General features: G+C 44.1%; 1 protein-coding gene across 1 annotated transcript in view; it reads right to left on the reverse strand.

Annotated features, from left to right (window-relative positions):
- The window catches only part of ANKS1A (ankyrin repeat and sterile alpha motif domain containing 1A), a 105,480-nt gene that overhangs the window by 67,775 nt on the left and 22,123 nt on the right, over positions 1 to 15,582 (reverse strand). The window contains exons 2-4 of the mRNA XM_075722408.1: positions 8,493 to 8,573; positions 7,544 to 7,700; positions 5,547 to 5,609 (exon numbers count right to left, since the gene is read on the reverse strand). Coding sequence (XP_075578523.1) covers positions 5,547 to 5,609; positions 7,544 to 7,700; positions 8,493 to 8,573 — 301 coding nt within the window. The remainder of the gene's footprint in view (positions 1 to 5,546; positions 5,610 to 7,543; positions 7,701 to 8,492; positions 8,574 to 15,582) is intronic.

The following is a 15,582-nucleotide window of genomic DNA, read 5'->3' on the forward strand; positions in this document are numbered from 1 at the left end:
GGTGCTATATATGGAATAGCCTGCTTTCAAAGCACTGAGGTCAAAATCAAGGCACCATGCTAAAGTTTAAGGGATTGTCAAGCTGTATCTGGATCCCCATTAATTCTGCTAGCACTGGGGGAAAGCAGTCTGTTATTTGTTGGCAGCATCCCACACGTCGGGGTGCCACAAAAATAAAAGGCTGCAATATACGCTAGGCAAACTGCAGCATGAATTCTATCTGCTGTAGCTTAATTGTCATCATTTTAGATTTAAACTTCAATTGTTTCAAATCCTACTTATCCTGATTATAACAGTCATTCCACCTTTGCAATTCTGAAGCTCGCAAGGTTTAGAGAAAGGGTGCATAAAGTTACATGCAGTTTGTGAATTAGAAAGCAGAGCAATTCGAACATTCCACTAACAAGCCCTTGTAGCCAAGGGCTCGGGTCAACTGAGGGAAGAGATGTCCGAGCGACAAGAGAACACCTCCACAGTGAAAGCCAGATCCAATTAATGCATGCAGCATCTGTCAAGTTGAAAATCAGCAATGCAAAGGATTGAAAGACAAGCAACCTAACATATTTCACTTGCAGGTGCAAAATAGGAACATTGCCAGATTTAAAAGAGCCTTTTCTCAAATTAAATTCACCTCAAGTTTCTAGTCTTATTACTGTGTGTTATACACAGAAGGATTTCTGTTTGAGGACTTTAGAAACAAATACTCATCTAACAATTTGACCCAAAAAACTTTAGTACAAACTGTTACACACTTCAACTTTAGCTGAAAGAATCATGGTTGAATTTGCCATTTTAAGAACAGTTCCCAATAAAAAAAACCAGAGAACGGATGTGTCTTGATGGCATTAGAAGTACTACTTTAGAAACTGAATTTGATCAAAATACCTTCCTTTTTGCTTTGAGAGCACATGCGCTTTTTTGGATACCAGCTTGTAGGAGCAGTCAATATTTTGCACCATTTCACAACCACGCTGCAGAACTTGCTCTGTTGTACAAGCACTTTAATCCTATTAACGTGTTAAGTCATTCTAGGGATTACAGGAGTCATGCATGCAAGCTCCCATTTGTTTTTAGCTGGTATTTGCATCATTTTTCAGCCACGTGAAAAGCATAAGGGAAGCGAGGAATTCTGGAGAAGCTCTCTGCAGCTGCAACTTGTATAAAAGCAAAGGCTAAGGAGGCCGGAAGCAGCAACAGCCACATGCAGAAGCGAGATATTTAAGAAGGTAAGGAAAGCATGGCACCACTGTTAGCACAGAAGTTCAAAGTCAGACAACAGGCTCTATACTTGGAGTGGCAGAGGCAGCCATGGTGAAGGAAGGCACATACAAGTGGACAGAAGTTACTGTAGAATAAAGGAGTCTGCACATAAAATACACATACGGAGTGAGAAGGGGAGAGAACAGAGAACTACAGAGATTACACCTATCAATCAGCTTAAGCTGCTGGTCTCGAGGCATTTAAAAGGTTGGCAAATCACATTATTCTTATTGGAATTCGGAAAGGAACCCAGGTATCGGTGAGCCCATGACGCAGCCAGACCGATGCCCTCAGCCTGCCCCATAGCACGAGGGAGGCTTGCTGCCCATTTTCGCAGAAAGAGTAGATAACCCCAGCCCCTCTGGAGCAGCAGGTATCTGCCAAAGAGCCATGGGGGGCACGCACAGCTGATGCCACGCTAGCCCTGGCTACAGGGGATTTCCACGTCTAGGACTGTCCCCCTCGCATCCCTCCCTGGCACAGAGACCGCATCCCTCAAGGCTGCTTTAAAGCACACAGCAACTCCAAACACCTGCCTGATAGCTCAGAAATGGGAATGTGACATCCTTCAATAACATAATTGTCAAAGATTTCCCCCATCTTTACTGCAATTTAGTCTAATTTCCCTTAAGCAGGTCAGGGCTCTGACGCTCAGGATGAAATCTCCAGACTTATCCTGCAACAGAGATCACCAGGTGGTAAACTCCCCTGAATCATTACAGCAAGTCTTTCCCCATCTCAGACTGTGTACTGGAAACTCCCACTATTGCAGAAGTCTTTATTGCCTCCATTTATAGGGGAGCTTTGAGCAGCCAAAAATGCTCGAGCCGTTCCAGGCAAGGGAGCTGGCCTCCCTTCCCTGCACCGCCTCTCCAAGCACAAACCAGAGCAGAGCCTGAACAATGACCATGAGCGCTCAGACATACATATTTATCGGAGATGGAAAAAGAAAATTCCTTTCCAGCAGCCAGAAGGCACATGGGTTCAAATTTCAAAACTTCTTAGAAAAATAGAGTGCTCAACAGGGCCCAGGGGCTGCATTCTTGCAGGAATCCTAGCATCCCCCCAATTCACAGTTGGGAGTGAGAAGCCGGGCTCGTACGATGCCCGCCTACAGACCACAAACCGGGAACACAAGCAGAAATGCCTCTGCTTTCATATGGGCTCCATCAAAATTTTTCAAGCCCTGGTAACTAGATACCACATACCATAGCCCTTATGCTCCTCATCACACAATAAAATGGAGCATCTACAGCTCCCTAAAGTGTATCTGTCTGCGCTCCTGTTCTTAACACACCGTAAGAGAGCTTTGCTTGGAGAAAGGGAGACTTAGTTTAAATAAGGGAAACTTGTCTAACTTTCTAACCTGCAAAGATTTGAACGGTCGCATAAACTGCCAAGGGAGAGCTGTCCCTCTCTGAGGTTTTTGAGAAGCTGCTAGACAAACACTGGTCAGGAATGGTTTAGGTAGACCTGATCCTACCTCGGGGCTGGGGAAAGAGGCTACAAGACCCTTCAGTCCCATCCAACCTATTTTAAGATTCCTTTTTTGTAGGATTTTTGTCAGCGTGTGCATGTCTGATGTAGGCTGGCCCTATTAAAAACCTACTATTTTGCTGCTCCAGTGACACGACTGATCCTAAAGCACAGAACAGGGATGTCCCGCTGGCATCCACTCCACAGTTTCAGTTAAAAGTTTCAGTTTCAGGCAAAATGAAAGAAAAACACCATTAAGCAAAATCCAAACTTCACCAGGAGGTGACACCCAAGGCACATCGCAACCTTGGGCACCAAGCAGGCCAGAAGGGTCAGCTGGAGCTGCCCGGTCCGTCGTACCGGCTCCTTCCCTCCTTTCGCAGCACAAAATTTCCATCAGTGCCCCACACGCGCTGCCAGGAGCGGAGTAAGGAGGAAGAGGCCTCCTTCCTTCCTACAGGTGCCCAACAATGCCAAACACATTTCAGAAAAAATAGAAAATGATCCCCATATGTCCAACAAGCTTTCGGGAGCTCTGTGGGTGGGTTTGCTGCCCAGCTTCATTTGCAGACTCCAGATGGTAGGCTTCCACTTTTCTCTAGAGCCCATTTAGATTTATAGCATTTTAAACCCAATCTGCATGATTCATTTGCTTCCAATTAAAAAAGCCAAAGGTAGTTTGCGCAGTGCACAAACCTGAGCTATGTGACAGCTTTTTCTACTTTGGCTCTGCTTAACTGGTTGCTTCCTTCATACAAATTAAATAACCGAATTCAAGACAGCAGGAGTTACTGAAGCAAGAGTTGCTGTTCCACCTCTTAACTTTGCTTCTATCATTTGCTGTACAGAAGTCCTTCAGGCCCGTAACAGACATATTGCAGGGACCTCCTATTGAACAAAGGATGTTGAAAAGGAAGGGGCATAAAAAGAAGCTGTTAACTATTTCTTTAACTTTTAGGAGAGCAAGAAGCTTCTGGCTTTCTTATCTCTTCCTCAGCAGGACAGTAAATTGTAGTCCAGCCTTATAGAAATGCTTCCCCCCTCTTCTAAATATCCCAAAATGTTTGGGAAGATGAAACATCTCGCTTCAATCATTTCTGTATGACATCCCACCCTGCACAGGAGCTGAGAAGCTGGAAGCACCAACTAAGCAAGGACTCTTGCACTTTGCACCTGGACTTTTTGTGGTTCTCCCACCTGCAGCCAGGCTACTGAGAAAACACCAGGGTTTGCATGACAGGTATGATTCCACATGCTCTTCATCAAACCCGGTCAGAAACTGGTGGAAAGCCGGTCAGAACTTGTGATGAACCTAACAGATTGTGTATAAATCACATCTCTCTCCTCAAAACCAAGGCAAAGATTTCAAAAACACTAGCCTTGCTCTCCAGAGCACTACAGCCATCTTGAAAAGTGAATTGAGACTTTAAAATAATGCACTTGTCAAATATAAAATCCAAAATTAGAGTATTTCGTAAACAAAAATCCACAAGAAAGTGAGCTCACTGTATATTTCATCTTTATATTCCTCCTTCATTCAACATTTTAATGCTGGAGTGTGCACGATTTTACTCTGTTATTGACAATGTTTTAGAAAGCTCCTTTCAGGCAACTGACCTGCTTGACTATGATGTTTCCACAGAAGACATTCGTTGTTGTAAAATTCCCATCTGGGTTTTTGTAAAAACCACCGATAGGGATGAGCTTCATGAAAATATATTTGTGCTTAAAGAGGTATGCACTAGAGTACTTCCTGAAATAAAAGTCTGCCAAAACAAACGTAATTCCCAGTGGTTAGCAAGCTCAGGAACTTTGAATGTGTGTTTTTCAGGTACTGCAGATCAAGCAGAGTGAAAGTTTTAACTAAATTTTTGAGAGACAGAAATCTGCCATGGCTGGCTGGATCCAAAATAATTGACTGGAAGCAACTGTGGCATGGCAGCTGAGAGCAGAAGCATCTCATGATAAATCAGCAGACTATTATGCCATCACTGGCCTGCAGCTTCACTATAAATAAAAATGAAAAATGGTGCCTGAGAAACCACCACCAGGAACTTTCTTATCCGCTTCCTCAAGTGCTCAGCCTCAGCGCATCGTAAGTGCTGATGTCATGCCTTTTTGTAGCTCAAGAACAACTAAAAGCAAGAGAGGAGCAAAATAGGCAAGAAAACAGGAACAGAAGACTAGGGCTGAAGGGTCAGACGACACAACAGACTTGACATCAAAAAAAGAGAGATTGATGCAATAAGCAGGACATGAAGGACTTGGGAAGGGAGGCATGAACATTACTGCCTTCCCTTCTCCCCACCACCACCAAAAGAATTAACCGACCATTCAAACGACAAATACAGCATTATGCTTTTTGTAGGAGAAAAGGCATGAAAATTCACTCCAAGCAGCCCACAGAGAAAATGCATCCATGTTTAAGCAGGGAAAAAAACCAAATTTCCTTCTCTTTGCATTTATCAGCAACATTAGCACATGAAACAACCTAAAGCATTTTAATTGAAATAACATTACCTTTTGGAAGTCATCCAGCCAAATCAAGCAAACTGACCGCCACCGTGAGTCCTACAAGGCTAAGCAATGAAGAAGCCCCCAGGAAAATAAGGAAAAGCTTCCCTTAAATTATGTTTCTATAACTGCTTTGAAGAAAGAAACCCACAGTAAATAAAGGGTTGCATTTTACTTTTCCCCAAGCGGCTGCAAACTGAACAGGTATTATTGCAACTGGATGACATTGCACCTGGAAGCACGCGAGTGCAGCTTGGAGTAATGATGCAGTGAAATGCTGACAGCAAAGTACACACCTTGGCATTGATATATGGGTCAAAGGGGCCGTACTTTTTGAGTTCTTTGATCTCAAGAGCATTCTACAAAAAGGAAGAGGAAAAAGAAAAAAAAATGTGATAATGAAATGGGTGAGATATAGCAACAAAGCAATGGGTGACTCCCAAGGGGTGGAAATGACAGAACACAGCATCTTGTTCCAGTCAAAGCTATTAACAGCAGAAGCCATTCCAGCTGCCGATTCCTGTAACTTGAACCACTGTGCATTTCATTTCCCAGACTCCAAACACAAGCAGCACAGGCTATTTGGCTGACTCTTCTCATTTCAAAAGGTACCTACTAAACAGACATTAATGAAACATTACCTGGAAGGATTACACTAAGCTTTTCGTCTTTTGCAAAGGTTTCCCCTATACCTGTCCTACTCCGAGCAGAACAGTTGACACTCAGGGCTCTCGGTCAGTTCTTATCAGATGGATCATAAACAACTAACTACACTTCTCAAATCTATTTAAACAGACTGAATGCCTGCAGCTGTGCCTGAAGACATCACTAACCACAGCCCCAAACTGGAAAACTAACAAAGACATTAAAACACACACTCTTAGTTATTTCTGCTCAGTTGAGGAGTGGTAGCAAATAGCATCATCACCGTATCTTTCATTTTGTGATGCTTTAGAAGCAACCATTTAGCCTTGGAGCAGCCTGATGCATCGAGGTAGCCATCTTATACTGAGGAACAGAAAGCTTAAGCGTGGCACTTCGGTCCCCACAAAGTATGGCTGGGAGCAGGATTAGGACTCCTAAACCTGACTCCAAAGGGAATTTGCTCCTCAGCTTCTGAAAAGTATACACCACAGATCAAAATTAAACAGCAGAAACTCACAGTTCCCAGCTGTTCATCTTGACTTTGACAGATTTTGCTAAACTTGAACCATGAGTATCTGACCTACTTGTGAATTAACTTCTGAAGGAATACACATTTTTAGCCTTGTGGCACTAAGGCAAACAAACTGATTTTGGTTTACTCCTCTGCTCCTGGATGAAACCCTGAGTGGTTTAAGAATTGAGTCACAGGGACATCAGACATTCCTGCCTTAGGGACAGGACAACCAAGGGCTATTGTAGCTTTAACCGTCTGATTTGGATCTCTTACTGCATGTCTGCCCACACTCACTCAGCCTAAGTGGTTCAGTAACAGTGTTCAGCTGGCCTCACTCAGTGAACCAGTTCCTTTATCCGAAACTCTAAAACAAAAGAAATATTTGGGTCTTACAGCAGTAGCATTTCAGAAGTTTCCTGGAATTGCAAGATGCCTGCTGACTTCCACGGGGAAGTTACACGGGAGCCAGCCCTCCAAAGTGGCCGCAGCGGCCGCTGTACAGAATAGCTGTCTCATACAAATCAATCCCTCTGCATCCTAGACCAAAACCTATCAGCTTGACAAAGGGAAGAAATCCACCAGATTTTTTTTTTTTCTTGCCTGATTGAGAAAATAATTCTTTAAGATTAAGCTAGGGATTTATCTGGGGGCAAGTAGGGTTAAAATTATCTTACAACTTACAAATCAGTTAACTGGAGCAAGTGCTAGAGACAAGCCAGGAGAATAGCTAAGAGAGCATGGCCAAACAAAGACTAAACAAAGCTGCTTTGATTAGTTCCCAAAGAAGGAGCCAATGTATCCTTTGACAGAACTAGAAACTTCCTCAGCTATCCAGCAACTGAAAGGAAAAACTGTGGGTTAGTTTCAGAAGCCCAGTGTGAAAGCAGGAGACCACTTCCTACGTGTTGAGTGGTTCTTGTATTTGTATCTCTCTGTATAAACATACACACCTTACTCATTCAACCGCTACCTCAGAACTGGAGGTATTTGCTTTAGGCAGTGCCCTTATCCCATTAGCAAGTAGGACTTTATAACAATTGTTACTGGTATGGGAGGGGTCAGGAGTCAGCTGAAGTAGTCTCTCTCCGTCCGAGGGAAGCAATTCAACGATATATTAGAGAAAAATACGCAGACCTGCTCATTCACTTTAGTATGCGAAGGTCCCTGATGGATGAGGAGCTTCACTATGTCTGCATCTCCCTTCCAAGCTGCCAGGTGAAGAGGGTAACAGCCTTTACAGTCTGCTACGTTGGTTAGCGCATCGTTCCTCAGCAGAACTTCCACCACATCCCTGCAAGAGAAAGAACCTTGAGTCCGTAAGATATTCAGCCCTTGTTTCTCAGCTTACATTCTGCAGTAAGTTGAGTATTTTACGAAAAGTTAATCTGAAAAGGAGTATTTCAGAGATCCTCTTGAAATGTGATTTTAAAGCGTTCCTATTAAATGCTGCCCAAGGGAAAAAAAAAAAAGACAGACAGACTGCTGAGACGAGCTCAGGAAAGATCTACGTTACCTTCATACTAATGGAGCTGAATAGGGACTGAAGCCATCCACAAGCCACTCTGGTGAAAAGTGAACTGCACCAGCATGACGATGATGAATAAGGATTTAAACTCTATTCAATTTCTCAGTATCTTGAGTAGCAATGAACAATACAAGATTTACCATGCTGGAGACTGGAGTTTCTTAAAAATGTAATACGCACGAAAGCAAATTTTAAGTGGTGCAGGCACAGCAACACATTGGACACCAGACAGACTGCAGAGGACTGTTACTGGAGAAGCCACCTTTAGTATGTTGTTATATCTTATCCAAATTGCTTAAAAATAAAAGGGTGGTTGAAAACCTCAGCGTTTCGCCAAATTTTTAAAGAGATGTATGATCATACTGTGCAGCAGCCAATGCCTCTACAGCTTCACTGCACTGATGTTCTTCACCTCTTGTCCTGAAGATGGTGTAGTGCTGCACCATTGCCACGTTTTCAGTGGAAACAGCATTAGACCGGTGAATGAACTGCACAGAAACCGTAGCTTGTAAAGCACACAGTATCCCCTACGATCAAAGACATGATAAGATGACTCACTTATGACCATTCAAAGCAGCATGGTGCAGTGGAGTGTATCCCGTACTGTCAACGCAGTTCACATTTGGCCCTCTCCAGATGCTGCAAGACAGAAAACGTACAGGGAACACTTAGGCATACACCAAACAGACGGACAGCTGGCAAGGACAAGTTTCAGCAGAGTTCTCACACCAAGTTGGTTATCTGGAAGCAAACCAGTGGCCGGACAGCTGTGGTTAAGAGCAGTAACACAGAGAACAGACCGCACAGCACAGCGTCGAGCAGAGGGGTTAGTGTCACAAAGCACACAGCCGGTACAGCGATCCACTACTCGATGCTTTATTAGACCATCCTGGTTTTAAATCACAGCTCCCACGTTCTCCTGCTACTAGAGACCATCCTGGTTTTAAATCAGAGCTCCCACATTCTCCTGCTACTAGACATCTTTCAGCCATACACATGCTTGCCAAAAAGCATCTCAGAGGAACATGTGTCTATTAAAGTTAACCACAAGAGACAGTAAACCATCAACCCACCACTAATTCACACCCCTCTGAAGAATTTTGATGGGTCTGGGAAACCCTCTTCCCTCCATGGCAAGAGTCACTAGGGGTGTAAGTCAAAGACTGTGGGATACAAAGCCTGCTCTTGGTCACCAGTGTGATTCCACGCTAACTTCTTACTGTCCAAAAATCATTTCCATCTGACAGCTGTTGGCAGTCTATACGAAAGAGTAGGTGGTCTCCGAGCACTTCTGAGAATATTGTTAACTTCCCTCCCTTGTTCAAAAGTCAAACACCAAGGATTTACGGATTAACCCTGTGGAGGATTAATCTTCCCTCGAACCCCTGCAAGGTGTCCTATTTGAAACAGCGGAGAAACGCACGTGTAAGAAGCTGGCCCTGCTCTTGGGCTTGCGGTTAAAGGAGTTTGGCTTCTACTGGCACCCCTCACCAGCCCTACCACCCTCTCCCAGAAAGGGCACGTGAACGCAAACCAACACGTTCTTATAAGCAAATTGAAACCCTTCATCTCTCCTGAAGATGGCCCTGCCCATTACAGCCCATCATTCCTTGTATGCTGGCCTGTTTTAAACTTAATACTTTCAAGACTTATGCAGGATTTATGACAAGCCCAGACAATCACACTTTTGCTAATACAGTAGATTTTCCTGCCTTGTTTTCTTTAACTAGGGGTAGGACTTAACAGCACCCCCTAATCCCCAATGTAATTGGTTTAAAATAAAGTCAACTGTTGCTTTTTATGAAGTAGGCCTTTCCTGATCATTTCATTTCCTCCCCAGCATGTAATCGCTACGACTCACTGTATGATAGAGGCGGCCCGAGCAGTAACTAGCTTTTCTAAAATAACAGTCATTACTAGAGGGCTCCTAGCCAGAAAAAACTCTATACCACAGTGTGTAAAAGCAGCAGGAAAGGCACCAAACCAACAGGAACCTCGTGCAGACCAAGTGGAAATTCAGAAGTAAACTAAGCAGCATGCTTGCTCTCCAGCACATTTCAGGTGGGATTCAGGAGCATGCTCTGAAATGGAAAGTCTCTCCCCTCCGAGCGACTCCTGATCCGGCAGAGCATTATAAAAGGCTTTGCAGTCCCGAGACAGGCACAAGCCCCACTAGAGGAGAGGCAGCCAAGGGGAAACTTTATCCAAGAGGACAGGGAAATAAGCCACAAAATCCAATTTGCAAAGGATCAGAAGGCTTATCCAGAGGCATTCCCGCACACCACACGCCATCCTGCGCTTCAGAAGGAAACGGCAAACCAATGCATGCACGCATTTCAAGGGCTACTCGCATCATTTGCGGGATGATGGCTTAAACTATGTCCAGAAGATATGCGAGACACAAAAACCAGTCAGACTGAGCCCAGGAGGTGCCCTACCCCATCCGGCTGCAACAGCCCTGAAGCATGAAGAGGACCTGAGGAATTCTCAGGCTCTGGTTTATTTTTGGCAGTGGGCTCATGCAGTGTGGTTGCCCAAATAATTTATTGCTGGATTTAAAGTGGCAATTAATGGTTAAAACTAGTGCCAGAAAGACTTGCGTGTAGTCTGGAGCAGTTATAAATACTGCGCATCCCCTTGCACAGCCTTCTAACCTGACCAAAGCCAGAGAGTTCAGTGGTTTTACATATTAAACAGAGCAGTGTTTTGATGCCGAGCTCAAAAAACTTCAGGGTGTACATATGAAAAGCCAGCAGCATTTAATACAAATATTTCTTTCAGCTGAAGTTATGAAGTAAGGAAAACCAGGGTTAGTGGTGTAATGGGCATAAACCAAGTCGCTTGCTCAAAGCGATGCACCCAGCTGGCAGCAAGACCGGGGACTGGAGCCCAGGATATCCGTCTCCACCAGAACATGCTCTCCCTGGGAGAAAACACACTTCCATAACCTTCCTTAGAAATTTTCTGCTTAATGATTTAGAGTAAAATGCGAAGTTCACTCAAGGGACCCAGAGGAGGAAAAAAGCTGGAGTCCAAGTGGAGCTCGTTCAACAGCAAACACTGGGTACTGCAGAAATAAACTGCTAAGATTTTAAGATTTAAAAAAAAAAAAAAAAAAATTCTGCTGTGTCCTTTCTTCCCCCTTGCCCTTTTATTCTTGCAAATAAAGAAAGCTTTTATCAAAGAAAGGTCAAATCACCCAGAAGTTCAGACTGAAAGGATCCAAGAAGAGAACTGTTTATATTTAGATGCGAGGACTGCAATGAAGCACTCGCTTCCCTCCTCTTCCTCTCCAGCTCTGCTAGGAAGGCCATACAGTTCTCCTGACTTAACAGAAACCAAATCTTCCATCCCATTTTTATTTACACAATGCACAGCATTAAAGTGACAGGCTAAGATAAGATCTCAAGCTTCTCATGTTAAGTCTAAACACAGGAAAATAACTCCACTATTGTCCGCAGAAACTAAGAGTTGGAAAAATGCTAGCATGGGAATGTTACTTCTGAAAGACGCTGCAATTCCCCCAGAGCACTATTTGCAGTGTCTGGTGCATCTGATTGGAACGACATCTCAGGCAAAATCTGTAGGAACCGTGGCACAACTACTGGAAACAAAGCCCAGGCTCTAATCTAAAATATTAGGAAAACCCCCTCAGACAACTTTGGGGAGGAGGTGGGTACTCTGGGATTAAAATTAGACCTTTTGAAGCGAGGAGTTTATCAGGTCTTTTCAGGCCAGACATGGAAATTTAAAGAGATTTAAGTCAACAGGAACAACTCAGCAAGACTTTGAGATGTCAGGCTCATGGGTATGTGGAGCCCCATTCAGCCAACCCCCCTTTGGGACAAATAAATACGGAATAGCGTCTAACTCCTCTGGGTTCAGCCCATATTTCACAACACGGAGAAGAATAAAAATTATACACTAAGAACCAAGTAAGTGGGTTTTATGGAGACACAAAAAAAAAAAAATCACTGCGTGGAAATCAGGAGCCCGCAGCAGCCGGGCAGGCTCAACGCCTTCCGGAGGGGTTTCGCCTTCGAGTCACCAACCTCCCGCCGTGCTAAGGCACAGATGCTCTCACCAAGGCCCAGGGCCCACGTCTCCACCTAGAATATGTTACCTCCAGTGGCTTGCAGATGAGAAATGAAATGAGAAAGAGATGAGCTGAGGCGCTGTGAGATCATGCAGTGGTAAAGCCTGAATCATTGCATCTTCACAATGCCTACTTACAGACCTGTTGCCCTGATTTTACGAGGCAGAGGGGAAGTAATTCAAAACAGGGCAGTATAAACGTTGCCTTCAGCAAAAATAGACAAGACAGAACAAAACGCAGGAAATCCTAGCGCCAGACCACTGCGATACGGTTCAAGCCTTGCAAGCCAAGGTGTAGATGACGACTCTGGAAGCCACGAAGGCTTTACTCCCCGCTGTGCCTTGGGAAAAGCTCTACTTCCAGACCTCAGTTTTCCCATCTGTAAAATGGAAATAGAGCACCGAGAGAAGCAGAGTACAAAGCCAAGTACTATCTATGTACAGTGTGATTTTGGGCTGTTTCTGATTAAACAGAAAAACAGATCCCAGCACAGGAAGGAGAATGCTGTAAATACAAGTCTCCAATAAAGCTCAGAGAAGGTCTGGAGCCAATTCGACTACCACCGCTGTTTGCTTTCTTTTCTCCCCCAAAACCCCTTTACATCAAAGAGGGGCTTGGCTTTTATATTAGCAGTCTCCGTTATGAAAGCAACCTTCTCAAATTATTACCTAGATTTCACCTCCCTTTCGCTGCACCAGGGAAGTATTCTAACATTTCTGATGTATCTTGTTTAAGGCAATTAAGACCAAACATTAAGGACGTAAGAAAAACTCTGAAAATTGCAGCATCTGCTCTGTTTAAACTAATTCTCGTGCTCAGTTTTCTCTTGCTCCATGATTCAGCAAGTGCTGTAGCCTTTTAAATAAAGCTTCCTGTTTGTAAAAATTGCTGAATAAAGCGCATTGCTTTAGGTCATGATAAAACCCAATAGTTCCTTTAAACAAGACCATATTTGTCCTCTGGCATTTCCGTTTATTTCTTCCTGACTGCAGTAACTTTACTCACAAAATCATCTGGGGCAGTGGGCTAGAGCAAAGGCCAAGCCACCTAAAGAACAACTCAGTGTTTTCAAGTCAAATGATGAGTCTTCAGAGCTGATTTAGTCTCGCTTATGCAGATTACAGAAGCACCCGGAGACTCCAGGGACCCGGTCCTCTCGTGCAGATCAGACAGCAGAGGCCATTGCTACCCCGTGTATTTATGTACTCAACACTAAAGACAAAAGGAACAATATTAGTACTATCACTGCTTTAGATACAAGAATCCAGTGTACATGCGTGGCTTCACCCAAGGTCACAAAGGAAGTTTAAAGTAGCTGAGAACTGGTCCCAGATGTTCGGGGACTTAGTTCAATGCCTTAGAGACAAAGCATGAGGGCAGTTAAGGCTGGAGGCAGCTAACTCCTAGTCCATTGCCCGGAGGACATCACAAGCAAGTCACTACACACATCTCGGCTATTAATATCCATACAACTGCTAGATTCTTGCAATGCTAACACAACCCTCTCTTGGTATTTCCTGCTTATAGACCAGTAATACAAACAACTCGGACGCTCTGTGCAAGACTTTAGGTTTAGAAAGCGCACTTCAGTGTTTCCGTAGAGTGAGAAAGGCAGCGCTACGCCCACCGGGAAGGTGCACGGCGTGGCAGGGCTCCCAACAGAGCTGCGACGCCTTTTCTCGCGTGCCTCAACCACTAGATAATACAATAGCCTTTCCAAAAATAAACTGCTGATGCAAGACTGGAGAAGATTAAAGCAGAGTATTCCTGGGGCAGGGGAGAACGTGGCTAGATCCCAAGTAATACTTTCTCGGCCCCTCTTGGCAGGCTTCAGGAAAGACCACGGAGAGCAGCCCGGTTAGATTCCAGCTATTGGAGAGGCTGCAAAGCAAGCCAAAGCGGTGATCTTTGGCTTCTACACTCCTCAACTTCTTTGTCCAGATTCTTCTTTGCTATAAAGCAAGCAGTCAGTTGGGATGATTGCTCCCACCAAAAACTCCTTGGCTGCCTTCTTCCTATAACTGTTGTCCGCACTAGCATCCTCTTCGGCCTTTCACATCCCCCTTTTCTCCCTGTTCAGCAGATTCCTTCCAAAAATGCAACTGTCCCCCACCCAACAAACTGAGGAACACACTATCTGCCTGGTCTGTTCCGCTCAGGCCTGAAGAGTTTGTACAGCTCCTAGCTCAATGGGAGCTTCATTCTGACTGCCGCTTTCAGCTTATCATAGAACACCTGACAAAAAAAAAAAGTGCTTTCTGCCTTTGTTAGTATTTTCCACCAACTGCAGCAGAGTTTGCTCTAAAAGCGCAATATTTAAGAGCCTGGCATTGTCATCTTACAGCTGCAGCATTTTATCAGTTACAAAACCAAATTCAAACATACTACAGAAAATGTGGGTGGCCATTTAATATAGAGGATAATTATATAATGCTTTGCAGAGAATCCAGGCATTTTAAATGCATGCAGAAGTCTCACTTCACATTCCAGTCCTATGCAGGAAGCATTTGCTGTATATGAAATCCTCCCACTAACGTTACTGCCTCCATTTTTCAATGGGAAAATATAAACTATAGTAATTCACATTTAGCACTTCAAACATGACAATGTTGCCAAGCATTTTACAACCAAATACAGTAATTACCTTCTACCTGATGTAGAAGAGCTCTGTTAACGGCCAAGGGGCTGCAAAGGGAGAGGTACAGATTGTTTTTGTTTGTTTTTGTTGTTCAAGTTTAGTTGTTGGGTCTGATTTTTTTTTTTTTTTTTGGCAACAACTCAGAACAAAATTTTCTTCTTGACTGACAAGGCTAAAATGCAACTTCATATGCTTAAATGAAAGGGAAGAAGCTGAATGGTCTGAGCTAATACTACATGTGCTTCTCAAGTGCCTCTAGACTTGGGAAAAACACACGCCAGAAGAACCGCCAGCAAGGATGCTATCCATAGATCATACTGTCCGCAAGACCTCTGGAGAGCTGAAGCTCTCACCAGCTTTTCACGCTGGAAGAAGCGGGGAAGTTAGGGCAGAGTGTATTCCCAAAGCTGTCGGGAGAAGCGTGGAAAAATCCTTCACACTGCAAGCAGTAAGTTACATTGATAAATCTTGATAGCAAAATGAAACGGAAAAGAATTACAGAGCTCAAATGATTACGAGTGAATTAAAGAGCAGATCTGGATTTACAGGGCTGTCAGCCCCCCAACCACAGACACTGCATACAGACAGCTCAAAAGGTGCAACGCTGAGTACGTCATCTTAAACTGGCTATGAGGGATCACTGCCCACGTTTCCTCCTGCTGGAACTCACAGGGTCCTCACTGTTGTGCTTAAAAATCTAAAATTAGAGGAAATGGGAGACCTCTGACCCCACGCACAAGAATTAACACACTGAAGAGTACAGCACTGCCCAGCCGCTACAGCATCAGCATAGATTCACATGCTGCTTTTAATACCTCTCCCTTCCAGAAGGCACCTATGGTATGTGAAAAATCGCCACTGAAATGCCGTTAGTTCTGGGCTGCAAAGCAGAAATTTTCCTGGCAATTAACACA

The sequence above is a fragment of the Pelecanus crispus genome, chromosome 17, assembly GCF_030463565.1.
Source record: "Pelecanus crispus isolate bPelCri1 chromosome 17, bPelCri1.pri, whole genome shotgun sequence".
NCBI lineage: Eukaryota > Metazoa > Chordata > Aves > Pelecaniformes > Pelecanidae > Pelecanus > Pelecanus crispus.